At 41.0% G+C, this 15827-nt stretch overlaps 1 protein-coding gene across 2 annotated transcripts in view; it reads right to left on the reverse strand.

Annotated features, from left to right (window-relative positions):
* Nucleotides 1-15827, reverse strand: part of adgrl1a (adhesion G protein-coupled receptor L1a) — a 236538-nt gene that overhangs the window by 7028 nt on the left and 213683 nt on the right. For both annotated transcript variants that reach the window (XM_090193898.1, XM_090193897.1), the window contains 8 exons: nucleotides 10410-10619; nucleotides 9508-9728; nucleotides 9111-9177; nucleotides 8814-8905; nucleotides 7717-7885; nucleotides 5923-6078; nucleotides 4784-4880; nucleotides 540-662 (listed from right to left, as the gene is read on the reverse strand). In XM_090193898.1, the coding sequence (XP_090050024.1) occupies nucleotides 540-662; nucleotides 4784-4880; nucleotides 5923-6078; nucleotides 7717-7885; nucleotides 8814-8905; nucleotides 9111-9177; nucleotides 9508-9728; nucleotides 10410-10619 (1135 nt within the window). The remainder of the gene's footprint in view (nucleotides 1-539; nucleotides 663-4783; nucleotides 4881-5922; nucleotides 6079-7716; nucleotides 7886-8813; nucleotides 8906-9110; nucleotides 9178-9507; nucleotides 9729-10409; nucleotides 10620-15827) is intronic.

The raw sequence follows: 15827 nt of genomic DNA on the forward strand, positions 1-15827 counted from the left end.
AAGTCCTATAATCAAAATGCTCCATAAACCCGAACAACTCAGATACATGAATCTGAATGGAGTCCACTGTCCCAATCACTCTAGCCACCGCTGTCTGCTGCTGTTCTCAGTGAATTATCACAGCATTACAACTGTATGTGACACATTTACTCTGGGGAGAGTCTGAGAAGGGAAGCTGTCCCCAAGATTTCTCCTTCAGTCACAGATGAAGCTTTACTTCTAATCAATTTCTGCTTCTTCATATCAACAAGGCAGGATTAGAGACCTGGCCAGATGGCTAGGCAGTTGGCTCGGCTCTCTCTCTCTACTGCTGAATCCGTCTGACAGATACATACACTCCCGCCAGTGAAACAGACACACATTTTTTCCATCCTCCACACACAATGAGGCATAAAAAGACTAACAAACAGAAAAATATTTAGATGCAAAAAATAAGAAAATATATTTGCATAAAATGCAGAAGCACACGCACTACGAACGTACACACACACGCACGCACGCACGCACACACACACACACACACACTAAGGTTTACTTACCGGTGGAGTTGAAGACCCCAGGAGAAGGGGGAGTGAAGCTCTCAGCCAGTAGGGTGTTGTAGGGAGAGGTGCCAGTACGGGTCTGTAACACTGGGTTGGTCAGGAGGTGGTTTCCCATGGTGGCTAAGAGAAAGAGACAAAACATCATAAACATCTACTTTACCATTAACATCTACTTTACCATAAACATATCCTTTACCATAAACATCTACTTTACCATTAACATCTACTTTACCATTAACCATCTACTTTACCATAACCATCTACTTTACCATAAACAGCTACTTTACCATTAACATCTACTTTACCATAAACATCTACTTTACCATAAACATCTACTTTACCATAAACATATCCTTTACCATAACCATCTACTTTACCATAAACATATCCTTTACCATAAACATCTACTTTACCATAAACATCTACTTTACCATTAACATCTACTTTACCATAAACATCTACTTTACCATAAACATATCCTTTACCATAACCATCTACTTTACCATAAACATATACTTTACCATAAACATCTACTTTACCATAAACATCTACTTTACCATAAACATCTACTTTACCATAAACATATCCTTTACCATAAACATCTTTTTAGGTTTGTTTTGGTATTTTACAACATTTTATTTGATAACACAAACATATAACAGACAATATAATTAGAGGCACTGTATAAATGTGATAACAATGCCTCAAAATATAATACATAATGAATATTATACATAATACATAATTAACATTATACATTAACCATTGACAGGTTATTGAAAAACATGTTAAATTCCTATTCAAATCGATATGTATGTCACAGTAATGTTCTACAGAGTAATGTATTTTACAGTACACCCCTGAATGTGTTTACCTTGCTATTGTAACCTTTGAGTAAAATACATTTCCTGCGGAAACATTGACTTTACCATAAACATATACATCTACTTTACCATAAATATCTACTTTACCATAGATATCTACTTTACCATAAACATCTACCTTACCATAAACATCTACCTTACCATAAAAATCTACTTTACCATTACCATCTACTTTACCATAAACATCTACCTTACCATAAAAATCTACTTTACCATTACCATCTACTTTACCATAAACATCTACTTTACCATAAACATTTACTTTACCATTAACATCTAATTTACCATAAACATCTACTTTACCATTAACATCTACTTTACCATAAATATAGACTTTACCATTAACATCTACTTTACCATAAACATCTACTTTACCATTAACATCTACTTTACCATAAACATCTACTTTACCATAAACATCTACTTTACCATAAATATAGACTTTACCATTAACATCTACTTTACCATAAATATAGACTTTACCATTAACATCTACTTTACCATAAATATAGACTTTACCATTAACATCTACTTTACCATAAACATCTACTTTACCATTAACATCTACTTTACCATTAACATCTACTTTACCATTAACATCTACTTTACCATTAACATCTAATTTACCATTACCATCTACTTTACCATAAACATCTACTTTACCATAAATATCTACTTTACCATTAATATCAACTTTACCGTAACCATCTAATTTACCATTAACATCTACTTTACCATAAACTTTGACTTTACCATAAATACCTACTTTACCATAATCATCGTCTTTACCATAAACATCTACTTTACCATAAACATCTACTTTACCATAAACATCTAGTTTACCATTAACATCTACTTTACCATAAACATCTACTTTACCATAAATATAGACTTTACCATAAATATATACTTTACCATAAACATCTACTTTACCATAAACATATTTTTGGGTTTGTTTTGGTACATTAACAACATTTTATATGACAAAACAAAAATATAACATACAATATAATTACAGGCACTGTATAAATGTCATAACAATACCTCAAAATATAATACATAATGAATATTATACATAATACATGATTAACATTTTACATAGTAATAAAGGCCATTGACAGGTTATTGAAAAACATGTTAAATTCCTATTCAAATCGATATGTATGTCACAGTAATGTTCTACAGAGTAATGTATTTTACAGTACACCCCTGAATGTGTTTACCTTGCTATTGTAACCTTTGAGTAAAATACATTTCCTGCGGAAAGGTGCTGTTTGCAGGCAGCGTTGCCATTTGGAATATTGTTCTGTATCTTACAACGTAGTCGAAGGGGGAATACTAATGCATATCATTACGTAGTCAGAGAGTGCAGTCATTGAAACACAGTTCATTTCACAGTGAAATGCGAATGCCACCTTTAGACAAATATAATTCAAAGAAATGGAACATTGAGAATGTTCTATAATGCCCATGTATGGCTTCAGCCCCAGGCGGTCGAATAGAAATGCCATGAAATTAAAAATAGGACAGCATGACGGAGAGTGGTCTAAGAAGAAGTGCAACCATCAGGTCTCAACCAAACCATTCATCACAGAGACAATGAGAAAGACAGAAATTCACAGAGAGAATTTCACACTAAAACACTCACATTCTTTCATTTCTTTGTTAGTTCGTTCACCCATCAACTCCCTCATTCACTCACTCTCCAATTCTTTCTCCTGCTCTCTACCTCACGCACACAGTCACTCTTTTATCCCCTCTCTCATTCTCTCTCTTTCTCTCTCTCTCGCTCTCTTGTCCCTGTCTCTCTCCACACCAAATTACGCAGGATTAGCTGTCCAGAAACACCTGGAAAGAATATCCTGTCGACAATTTAAAAACAACAACTTTTAAGTGTTGGAGAGAGAAAGTAGGGCAGGCACTGGGAAGCTTCATTCAGAGAGGAGGAAGCCTCATCACGCCTTGTCTCCTGGACAGATCACTATTGTCTGAAGAGAAACAAGTTGATAAAGAAGTTAAGTGGGGAAATCAAAGAGATAAGATATGCCAGCGATAACAACGAAGACAGCGGCTCTCGCCGAGATTCGTCCCATTTAATTATTGCTCCATGATAGCGTCTCTCCTTCTCTTTATTTCTCGCTCTCTTGTTCTTTCTCGCTGTCTCTCGAATGGCGCGGCCATCTTTCGCTTTTTGCCAACAATGACAAACTTTTCTCAAACGCTTGGGAAAAGAAAGGACTTCGCACTTGGCAGCGCCTTTGTTTAGAGTTTCTCCTCCCTCTAGCTCTATCCCTCCTCTATCCGTCCTTCACCTATCCCTACTCCTCTCTTTATCCCAGCTTCCTCCTTCACTTCCTCCTTCCTCTTTCCCTATAAACTGAGTATACAAAACATTAAGAACACCTGCTCTTTCCATGACAGACTGACCAGGTGAAAGCGTATTGATGTCACTTGTTAAATCCACTTCAATCAGTGTAGATGAAGGAGAGGAGACAGGTTAAAGATGAAGGAGAGGAGACAGGTTAAAGATGAAGGAGAGGAGACAGGTTAAAGATGAAGGAGAGGAGACAGGTTAAAGAAGGATGTTGAAGCTTTGAGACATGGGTTGTGTATGGGGTACGGTAGCATGTGCCAGGCGCACCAGTTTGTGTCAAGAACTGCAACGCTTTTCACGCTCAACAGTTTGCCGTGTTTATCAGGAATGGTCCACCACCCAATGGACCTCCAGCCAACTTGACACAACGGTGGGAAGCATTGGAGTCAACATGGGCCAGCATCCCTGTGGAACGCTGTCGACACCTTGCAGAGTGGATATTGGGAAGGTGTTTCTAATGTTTGGTATACTCAGAGAATACTTTTTCCTCCGTGATGTCAGTTCCAGGAAAGCAAATCTCCTTCCCCTCCCCTCCTCTCTTCTTACTGTCTCCTCCTCTCCTCGCACCCCTCCCTCACTTGTTCCTGTCACTCTCTTCAATAAGACTAATTACCCCCAGCCAGCTCGTACGCTAATCAGTTCATTAAAAACAAAATGGATGAAATTAACATAAAGAGTGACGGTTGATTTAGCGACTACCTCTGTCATCATCAACTCTTCCCTCCCTCCCAGATAATTCTGATCCCCATGACGATGGCTGCCACAGCGACGGTATGCCACCGGCAGCTCAGGCTATTGCTCGTGTCAATGTATACTGGCTCCTCTTCCTCGCTCTCTGTCTCTGACAGTAGACTCAGCAGTGCTCCTACTTCGTTCTGCCTGTCTGTCTGTCAGTTCTGATGAGCCTGCCATAGAGGTGTGTGTGATTGGAGAGGGGGACAGCAGGGGGGTTAGAGGGGGGTTAAGGGGGTGGGGAGTCTCACCACGGTTGAGTGAAGGAGTACTGTTGATGTCTCCCGCCATGAAGGAAGATTCCGTCTGCTTCCGAACCGTGTCGTTCCACATCCTGCGGATCCGACTCTGGAACGCCGGAGAAGAGAAGCACACAGTGAAGCAAAACAAGACAGACAGACAGATATTAACAAGACAGACAGACAGGAATTAACAAGACAGACAGATAGATAGACAGACAGGAATAAACAATATGATATGATATTGTAACTATGTGAGGCTGGAACACTGCCAAGCTTGCTTGGATCTGTCTAAAACTACTAAGCAAACACATACATGCTACCAGAGATACATGAAGTAAATAAGCTCACACAGTAGGCATACTAACATAAACAAGTTAATGCACGCAGATAAACAACATCAGATTGAGACGTGGTAGATCCAAATAGAGATGAAGGTTTCTGATTAGATTTGTGAAGCGTGTGATAGCCGGTATGTCAACTGTAGACTGAGAGTGTATTGTGTGTGTGTGTAACGGTTTTCTTGATGAGAAGGAGAGTCGGACCAAAATGCAGCATGTAGATTGCGATCCATGTTTTAATGAACAAACGTAAAACACGAATCAATACAAACACTACAAACACTACAAAAACAATAAACGTAACGAAAACCAAAACAGCCTATACTTGTGTAAAACTAACACAGAACAAGGACATCATGATACTAAGGACAATCACCCACAAACACACAGTGAAACCCAGGCTACCTAAATATGGTTCCCAATCAGAGACAATGACTAACACCTGCCTCTGATTGAGAACCATATCAGGCCAGACATAGAAATAGACAAACAAGACATCCAACATAGAATGCCCACCCAGTTCACGTCCTGACCAACACTAAAACAAGGAAAACACACACGAACGATGGTCAGAACGTGACAGTGTGTGTTTAGAGTGTTGTCAAAGAGAATTAGGTATGGGACAGGCCTACACTTTGTAGATTGGTGCGTGTACCCGTAATCTGTGGGTTTGTGTATGGCATGATGTGCCCTGTGTGTGCACCCATATAGTCCCTTAGAGTCTGTGCGTGTATGCATGCGTGCACACGTGTGTGTGTGTGTGTGGTGTGTATGTGTTTGTAGTGTGTGTGTGTATGTCCGTTCACTGACCTGTCTGTGTGCGGCAGCGTGGCGGGCCTGGTTGCCAGTGTAGTAGCGGTTGTTGGCACGCAGGGCAGAGTTCTTCAGGGAGCCGTGGGAGCTGGTGGTGGAGGAACGGCTGCAGCAGTACGAGTGACGCAGACACTTACTGTACTCCTTATGCACCTGCATGGAGAGAGAGGGCAAACATGGCTTAGACACACGCATGTAAGCAGTAGACTCGCATACATACACACTAGTGGTGCGCGAGTCGGCTGTTTATTCACCTGCACCTGCCCATAACTGCTAGTAACCCATCCTCAACCGCACAACTATATGTGATAAAGTGAAAATCTGCACCGGACCCGCTAATATAGAACATGTGCTGTAGGCTACAGTCAAAGATGGAGGAATGATCTTTTGACAGGGAGTGCAAGACTTTTTGTTTTTGCCTGATTTCGATATGTTTCTGCTTCTAATTTTCGACATTTTGGTCGGCTATTAGTTAGTCATCTTGTCTATAATTAGATACATGCACCTTCTCTTCTGTCATTATATGTTGCCATAGAAGACTAAATAAACCATTGCTCACCAGAATAAGATCATAAATTGATAGAATGAATCCTTCAATCTAGTTAATATCGGTAGGCTAAAGTTTTCTCTGTCATCTCTGCTTCTTTCGTGGAGGACAGGTGTTTAGGGACCGGGGAGAAAATGCAATAACACACAAAAAAAGTACATTTCCAAATTACATCAGTTTGACCGGTTGTAAGCTGTGAAAACGACCCAACATGTTTCTGTTAAGATTTCATTTCGGCTTGGATGCATATTTTAGGTGGTTGAAATACTATCAGCTTTTATGATGTTGATAAAGAGAGCACCTTTGCAGACAGTATCTAACTGCACATTCACATTCTCTCAAGATGCTGAAATAAATCATATTTCTCCACTCCTGTTCCAGAATTAAAATATAGCCTACATTTGTTGTATCATTTTACTACAAGAAATGCTTAATTCTGCAGGAGTTGATATTGAGACTATGTGAGAGGTTATAGACCTACAGTCAGTGTCCAGATTTCCGTTTCCATTCAACCCATCTGAACAGTAGGCTACAGTTCCCTTGATGTGCCATTGGCCTATCTGAAGTCCTCGTCTTGTGTCTGTTGAATGTGTATAGTGCCTCACAACCATCACACATAACATAGTCAGCACTGCTATCATCCTCTTTTACCACTTCTAATCTTTCACAAACATGACTTTTCTGTCCCTCCCTTCTCTTTATTTTCAACTCTCCATTTTGAGCTTTTCTCTTGAATTAAACTCTGACATTGTTATTTTTGCCTCAGTGGGTCAAAGTTAACTTTTTCTACCCGTTCCCAAAATAATTTTCAGATTGGCATGTAGGCTATTGGTGTACAGTCAGGCCCTAAGGCTAATGCCAGATAGCCTAAAACAGCTAAAGAAAAACCTCAGTGTAGCCTAGACATATAAATTACACAATAATTATACATTTATGGATTTTTCATTCTGAACATACGGACTCAAGATTTTCATCAGGCAAAGACATACATGCTTTGAGCAAATGAACATTTCAAATAGACAGAGCTCTGAATAGTGCACCTAGTGATGTACCGTGCATAATTACCCTGTTTAATTAAAATGTGGTTAAATAATCACCTCCTTCTCACAGGAATTATTAAGGGAAAGTAACAACATAAATCAGGCTGGAGACTGTAATTATATTCCATCATGTCTATTTAAAATGTTATGCTTAGTTTACTCAATAGAAAAGGTCACTTTTAGATATGTGAGTGTTTGAGTTACCTTTTTCTGCAGAGCGCAGTGGAAGATGAAGATGAACATTCCCTGGAAGGCGTTGAAGGTGGTGAAGAGGTAAGCCATGATAACTGTGTTCTCGTTGATGAAGAGGAGGCCGAAGGACCAGGTCAGACCAAGCAGGAAGAGCAGGGCGATGGCCCCAATAGCCCATGACCTGGGGAGGAGCGGGCATGCTAATGTTAGCTTAGCATCACAATGAAACCACTCACACAGACTGAAGCCAAACCTCTACCCAGCATGGCTGTTTTGCCTTAAGATGCATGTATCTCAACTGTACTGGCTTTGAACCTACTATCTGGAATATCTGCTTTGAAAATGACTCATTGTTATTACAATACAACGTGGTCTCAGAGCATGTTGTATTATACTATACCTAAATCTGAGATACTACATTTAGTATGATATGTTACGTCTCGTATGGTATGTATTCATTTGTGTATCTCCATCATTTCAAAACGTATATGCTATGAATTCCAATTTGTTGTTGCTAACGTTAGCTAGGTGGCTAGCTCTTGAGGTTAGGATTTAAGGTTAAGGATTTATGGTTAAGGATAGGAGTTAGGTTAAAGGGTTAAGGTTAGGGTTAGTTAAAAGGGTTAAGGTTAGGGTAAGCTAAAAGGGTTAAGGTTAGGGTTAGGTGAAGGGTTAACTAAAAGGGTTAAGGTTAGGGGAAGGGTTAGCTAACATGCTAAGTAGTTGCAATGTAACTAAAAAGTAGTAACTAGTTGTAAAGTTGCTAATTAGCTAAAGTTGTCCATGATGAGATTCAAACACTCAACCTTTGGGTTGCTAGACGTTTATGTTATTTGTCCACCCATCAACCCAGACCAACCACCCTACTTTTGTTTTTGCCTTAAGTAACCTTCTGTCTTATGTAACCATACCAAACATAACATATCATACTAATTGAAGTGTCCTGGATTTACATCTACTATGTAACCAGTCTGGACAATATGACAAACATTATTCTGCTTTTCCTTTATTTCAGATTTACAACCCATCTCTCACTGATACAGGAAATGCCCTAATCACATGACCTGGGAGGCTTCACTGACCCCTAACCTCTGCTGAGTGGGACTCACTTGATGTTGTCGAGGCGACTGGAGTCAGGTTTTAGCGCAGAGGAGTTGCGGGTCATCTTGTGCACGGTGATCATGAGGAACACCAGGTTCAGCTAGGGGGGGAAAGGTCAAAGGTTACACACCTCTACAACACATTCAGTGGAATCCTAGAACACCCTCTGGTCTTAAATTGTGATAACATTTGTGAAGTTAGCCTTTAGTGCAGGCCATATGTGGATTAAGTAAATAAGTAAGTAGCCTGAATGACAAAGAATGTAATACAGTTGGACATAATAGCATCATAATGAATGACTGTACCATAATAACAAAAGAAACAGGGCCAATGAAGCTCCAGATGAAGTAGTTATCCACCCGCAACCAGCACCTAGACATGGGACATAGGAAAACATTCAAATATCACAGTCACACTCGCACACATGTACCCATGCACACACACATACGTCACACACACAAATCACACATCACACACACACACTCATCCCCTGTCTCGGAGGATATCTTATAGAAGCTAATCAGCAGGCTTCGGCTAACTGTTCAAAACCCTTGTCCATGGGGGGAAGGCAACGAAAGAGAACAATCCTCTTCACACTACACTCCATATTACATTCCCTGTCAGGGGAATAGTCTAGGCACTCTAAACTAGCATAATCCTGTCTCTCAATCTGCAGGTGAAAAGGGACTGCTTCACACGTACGCTTTCTTGGTCCCATAGCTCCGGTAGTCTATGGCTGCCGAGATGCCCACCACCAGAGCTGGGAAGCAGTAGCCACACAGGTAGTAGTACTTCTTGCGGGAGTACTCGCTCTCAAACACCTCCACCAGCAACAGATAGAGCTGCACCCCCTCCAGACACATCCAGGAGAATGCAGCCAGGAAGAAGAAGTGAAGCAGCCCAGCAAAGATCGGACAGGCAATCTGAGACAGAGAGAAGGAGAAGAAGAAAGAGATAGAGGGAGACAGAGGGCTGTCAGGGGCGGCAGCGTAGCCGAGTGGTTAGAGCATTGGACTAGTTGGTTGCAAGTTCAAATCCCCGAGCTGATAAGGTACAAAGCTGTCGTTCTGCCCCTGAACAAGGCTAACCCACTGTTTCTAGGCCATCATTGAAAATAATATTTTTTTCTTAACTGACTTGCCTAGTTAAATAAAGGTAAAAACATTTTTTAAAGGGACTGAGAGAGAGAAAGAATGAGAAGGAGAGTACAATAAAATAAAAATAGAGATTTAAAAAACAGAGGGGTGTAAAGGAGTGAAAGAGAAAAGGAAAATAGCAAAGGAAGGTGAGTAAGATCCAGAAAAGGACAGCATAGGGTCATTCAAGCCCTGTAACGGAGGACCTTTTCATTCTCATGATCCATAATGAAAAGCACTTCAACTTTAAGTGCTGATGGTCTGATGGTGTTCCAAGTGCGAGACAGACGTCTCTCTGTCCTGTATTAGGTGTTCCATGTACGAGGCACTTGTCCCCTAGCCTGGCCCCAGATCAGTTATTTCACATGCCACATGACAATGTCTTCATGACTTAACAAGACAGCACAAACAGATCTGGAACCAGGCTACATGTCCCTCTCTCCCTCTCCCCTCCCCTCCCCTACTCACGTGGTACTGGGTCTTGTCGATTCCGATAAGGAAGAGGAGCTCTGCGATGAAGAGGTTGATGCAGAGGTTCTTGTGGATGGTGTTGCGGTCGGTCTGCAGGCCCCTCAGGAAGCAAAAGGTAGAGATGCAGATAGCCAGGCACACCAGGCTGATCACTATGCCCACCCAGGTGATCACAAACAGGATCAACTCATGCATCCTCCCAGGGTACTGTGGAGAGAGGGATGGTGGGGATGGAGAGGGAGGAATAGGGGTGGGAGAGAAGAGGGAGAGGTGAGGTGAGACAGATATAGGGAGGAAAGGGATGGGAGGTAGGAATGATGGGAGACAAGGAGAAAGACAAGGAGGGACAGGGTGAGAGTGAGAGAGAGAGTTTATTTGTAAATGTATTCACATTCAGCTAAAATGTAGAGACAAGGAGACGAGACATCCTGAAAAAAAACATGACATTCACATTCAAGTGAATGTCAGTCAGAGTTGCAGGACATGAATTTGTAAGTGTGAGTGCGTGGGAGGGAGAAATAAAGAGAGAGAGAGAGAGAGAGAGATTGGAGAAGGAGAAAGAGAGTCGTTTGAGTAAGTGTGTGTGTGTTTGTGTGTACGTGTGTGTGCATATATGTGTGTGTGCATGTATGTGTGTGTGTGTGTGTGTGTGTGTGTGTGTGTGTGCCGAGGTTATTATAGTTTAGTGTTTTATATTCATTTTCTATCTATTGGTTTGAAGAACATTGTTTCAAATTCAGTTTAGTTTCAGTTAGTTTCACATTCACTTTACTAGTTTTTATTTAGTTTAAAGGGGCAATCAGCAGTTGCTACATACAGCCTTGTAAATTAATAACATGCACCCATTGATTCTTGAAGAATATTACTTATAAATTAGCTTAGTTCAACTGTCGTACCTCATCAGGACTTCAAAAATAAGCTGGTTTATTCTGTTTGTAAACAAAGTAAATGCAAACAAACAATGTATAGCATAAAAAAACATGGTTAAAACTATCATTTGGATATCAAGCATGGTCAATCCTTGCATATGTCTATGAATTTCTTGTTTTTACTTCCTGCTTTGAGAAATTGTAGAAATGGGTGGGGATATTGTAGGAATGGGTGGAGTTTAGTCATAATTATGACTGTGGGTGTGTTATCTAATGACGGCCATCAGTATGTGCTGTGTCATAGAGATCCTGTTAAATTACTAGAGGGGCTATTTAATAAACCCTCAAAATTCCATCAGCAACTGATTTCAGCAAGTTTATGGATGTGGATTGACTGCATTTTTTGAATAGAATGTTGGCATATTGGCAGTTACTTTGAAAAATGAATGGAATAATTCCTCTACAATTGGATGGCTAGCTAGCTAACAAACATACAGTGTATATAAATTCTTCAAATTCATTATTTTACACAATATCTGACCAACTCCCTAACCAAAATGGCTGATCTTTATCCCATCATAAGAAGGTTCATGTCCATTCTAGCATTCAAATTCCTAATTATATGTGCTGTTATTGGTTGATTCAGCTCTAATGAGATTACATAAACATATATTCCACTGTATTAGCCACATCAGTTAACATAATTTGAATGAACATTCTACATTACCGTGGAAATGATTGCGTCACAATACCAGGCAGCCATTGCGAGTGTACCCATGAGTTTAACAGTCAAATTGCCAGGGTGAGCGGTTCCAAGCCCATTTTATTCATTGTTTGCTACAACACCTTGCTTGTTTCAGCAAGGTGTAATAACATTTTATCATGTTGTCAAGAGTCCAAGAGTTATCGCAGAAACAGGGCACGTTTGATCACTTTTGTCAAGTCGTTGACCATTTTTGGTCACAGCCTTCCAAAGTGTGTTGCGTTATGGTGATAAAATCTGTCTGACTTGTGCCTATATGACAACTGCATGAACTTGACAAAAACCATGTGGTCAAAGATCATGAAGTTTTGACTGCAGTCAACTTCAAGTCTGCATTTGATCTTCATCAACTTCATCCTGAAGCCATTGCCTGCATTGTAGGAGACTCTATTTTCAACCAATCATTATGGTGTTTTTGTTTGACCCACGGGAAGTGGCCAAAGACATGACTGAAACAGGAACACACTTTGCCTACCACTTTGAAGATGCAAAATATTTTTTATTGTGAAACAAGCAAGAAATAAATAAAATTACAGGAAACTTGAGAGTGTATAACTATTCACCCCCCCCCCCCCCCCAAGTCAATACTTTGTAGAGCAACCTTTTGCAGCAATTACAGCTGCAAGTGTCTTGGGGTATGTGTCTATGAGCTTGGGACATCTAGCCACTGGGATTTTTGCCCATTCTTCAAGGCAAAACTTCTCCAGATCCTTCAAGTTGGATGGGTTCCACTGGTGTACAACAATATGTCATACCACAGATTCTCAATTGGATTGAGGTCTGGGCTTCGACTAGGCCATTCTAAGACATTTAAAAATGTTTCCCCTTAAACCACTCGAGCGTTGCTTTAGTAGTATGCTTAGAGTCATTGTCTTGCTGGAAGTTGAACCTCCTTCCCAGTCTCAAATCTCTGGAAGACTGAAACAGGTTTCCCTCAAGAATCTCCCTGTATTTAGTGCCAGCCATCATTCATTCAATTCTGACCAGTTTCCCAGTCCCTGCCGATGAAAAACATTGCCAAAGCATGATGCTGCCACCACCATGCTTCACTGTGGGAATGGGTTCTCGGGGTGATGAGAGGTGTTGGGTTTGGGCCAGATATAGCGTTTTCCTGGATGGCCAAAAAGCTCAATTTTAGTCTTATCTGACCAGAGAACCTTCTTCCAAATGTTTGGGAAGTCTCCCACATGCCTTTTGGGGAACACCAGAAAGCAATGGCTTTTTTTCTGGCCACTCTCCCGTAAAGGCCAGCTCTGTGGAGTGTAGGGCTTAAAGTGGTCCAATGGACAGATACTCCAATCTCCTCTGTGGAGCTTTGCAGCTACTTCAGGTTTATCTTTGGTCTCTTTGTTGCCTCGCTGAATTAATGCCCTCCTTGCCTGGTTCGTGAGTTTTGGTGAGCGGCCCTCTCTTGGCAGGTTTGTTGTGGTGCAATATTCTTTCCATTAAAAAAAATGGATTTAGTGGTGCTCCGTGGGATGTTCAAAGTTTCTGATATATTTTATAACACAACCCTGATCTGTACTTCTCCACAACTTTGTCCCTGACCTGTCTGGAGAGCTCCTTAGTCTTCATGGTGCCTCTTGCTTGGTGGTGCCCCTTGCTTACTCGAGTTGCAGACACTGGGGCCTTTCAGAACATGTGACACTTACATTGCACACAGGTGGACTTTACTGAACTAATTATGTGACTTCTGAAGGTAATTTGTTGCACCAGATCTTATTTAGGGGCTTCATAGCAAAGGGAGTGAATACATATACAGTGGGGAGAACAAGTATTTGATACACTGCCGATTTTGCAGGTTTTCCGACTTACAAAGCATGTAGAGGTCTGTAATTTCTATCATAGGTACACTTCAACTATGAGAGACAGAATCTAAAACAAAAATCCAGAAAATAACATTGTATGATTCTAAGTAATTAATTTGCATTTTATTGCATGACATAAGTATTTGACACATCAGAAAAGCAGAACTTAATATTTGGTACAGAAACCTTTGTTTACAATTACAGAGATCATACGTTTCCTGTAGTTCTTGACCAGGTTTGCGCACACTGCAGCAGGGATTTTGGCCCACTCCTCCATACAGATCTTCTCCAGATCCTTCAGGTTTCGGGGCTGTCGCTGGGCAATATGGACTTTCAGCTCCCTCCAAAGATTTTCTATTGGGTTCAGGTCTGGAGACTGGCTAGGCCACTCCAGGACCTTGAGATGCTTCTTACGGAGCCACTCCTTAGTCGCCCTGGCTGTGTGTTTCGGGTCATTGTCAAGCTAGAAGACCCAGACACAACCCATCTTCAATGCTCTTACTGAGGGAAGGAGGTTGTTGGCCAAGATCTCGCGATACATGACCCCATCCATCCTCCCCTCAATACGGTGCAGTCGTCCTGTCCGCTTTGCAGAAAAGCATCCCCAAAGAATGATGTTTCCACCTCCATGCTTCACGGTTGATATGGTGTTCTTGGGGTTGTACTCATCCTTCTTCTTCCTCTAAACACGGCGAGTGGAGTTTAGACCAAAAAGCTCTATTTTTGTCTCATCGGACCACATGACCTTCTCCCATTCCTCCTCTGGATCATCCAGAGGGTCATTGGCAAACTTCAGACGGGCCTGGACATGCGCTGGCTTGAGCAGGGGGACCTTGCGTGCGCTGTAGGATTTTAATCCATGACGGCGTAGTGGTTTTCATTGAGACTGTGGTCCCAGCTCTCTTCAGGTCATTGACCAGGTCCTGCCGTGTAGTTCTGGGCTGATCCCTCACCTTCCTCATGATAATTGATGCCCCACGAGGTGAGATCTTGCATGGAGCCCCAGATCGAGGGTGATTGACCGTCATCTTGAACTTCTTCCATTTTCTAATAATTGCACCAACAGTTGTTGCCTTCTCACCAAGCTGCTTGTCTATTGTCCTGTAGCCCATCCCAGCCTTGTGCAGGTCTCCAATTTGATCCCTGATGTCCTTACACAGCTCTCTGGTCTTGACCATTGTGGAGAGGTTGGAGTCTGTTTGATTGAGTGTGTGGACAGGTGTATTTTATACAGGTATCGAGTTCAAACAGCTGCAGTTAATACATGTAATGAGTGGAGAACAGGAGGACTTCTTAAAGAAAAACTTAAGGGTTGGTAGGTGATCAAATACTTATGTCATGCAATAAAATGCAAATGAATTACTTAAAAATCATACAATGTGATTTTCTGGATTTTTGTTTTAGATTCCGTCTCTCACAGTTGAAGTGTACCTATGATAAAAATGTAATTTTTATTTTACTAGGCAAGTCAGTTAAGAACAAATTCTGAACTGCCTGTTCGGGGGCAGAATGACAGATTTGTACCTTGTCAGCTCAGGGATTTGAACTTGCAACCTTTCGGTTACTAGTCCAACACTCTAACCACTAGGCTACCCTGCTGCTCCATGCTTTGTAAGTAGAAAAACCTGCAAAATCGGCAGTGTATCAAATACTTGTTCTCCCCACTGCACATGCACCACTTTTCTATTTAATAAAAAAAAAAATGTTTTAAACAAGTTATTTTTTTAATTTCACTTCACCTATTTGTCCATGAAATGAAATCCAAATAAAAATCCATTTAAATTACAGGTTATAATGCAACAAAATAGGAAAAACGCCAAGGGGGATGAATACTTTTGCAAGGCACTGTATATTTAGCCTTACCACTCAAACGCGTTAAATTATAAAGGTAGACTCAACGTGACTCGCCAGATTCCGAAGCTTGAAAACCCTATAAAAAAAACATTATATTCCCCCCCCCCCAAAGATGACAGTT

This window comes from Oncorhynchus mykiss, chromosome 12 (assembly GCF_057628025.1).
Source record: "Oncorhynchus mykiss isolate SJ-2025 chromosome 12, ASM5762802v1, whole genome shotgun sequence".
Classification (NCBI taxonomy): domain Eukaryota; kingdom Metazoa; phylum Chordata; class Actinopteri; order Salmoniformes; family Salmonidae; genus Oncorhynchus; species Oncorhynchus mykiss.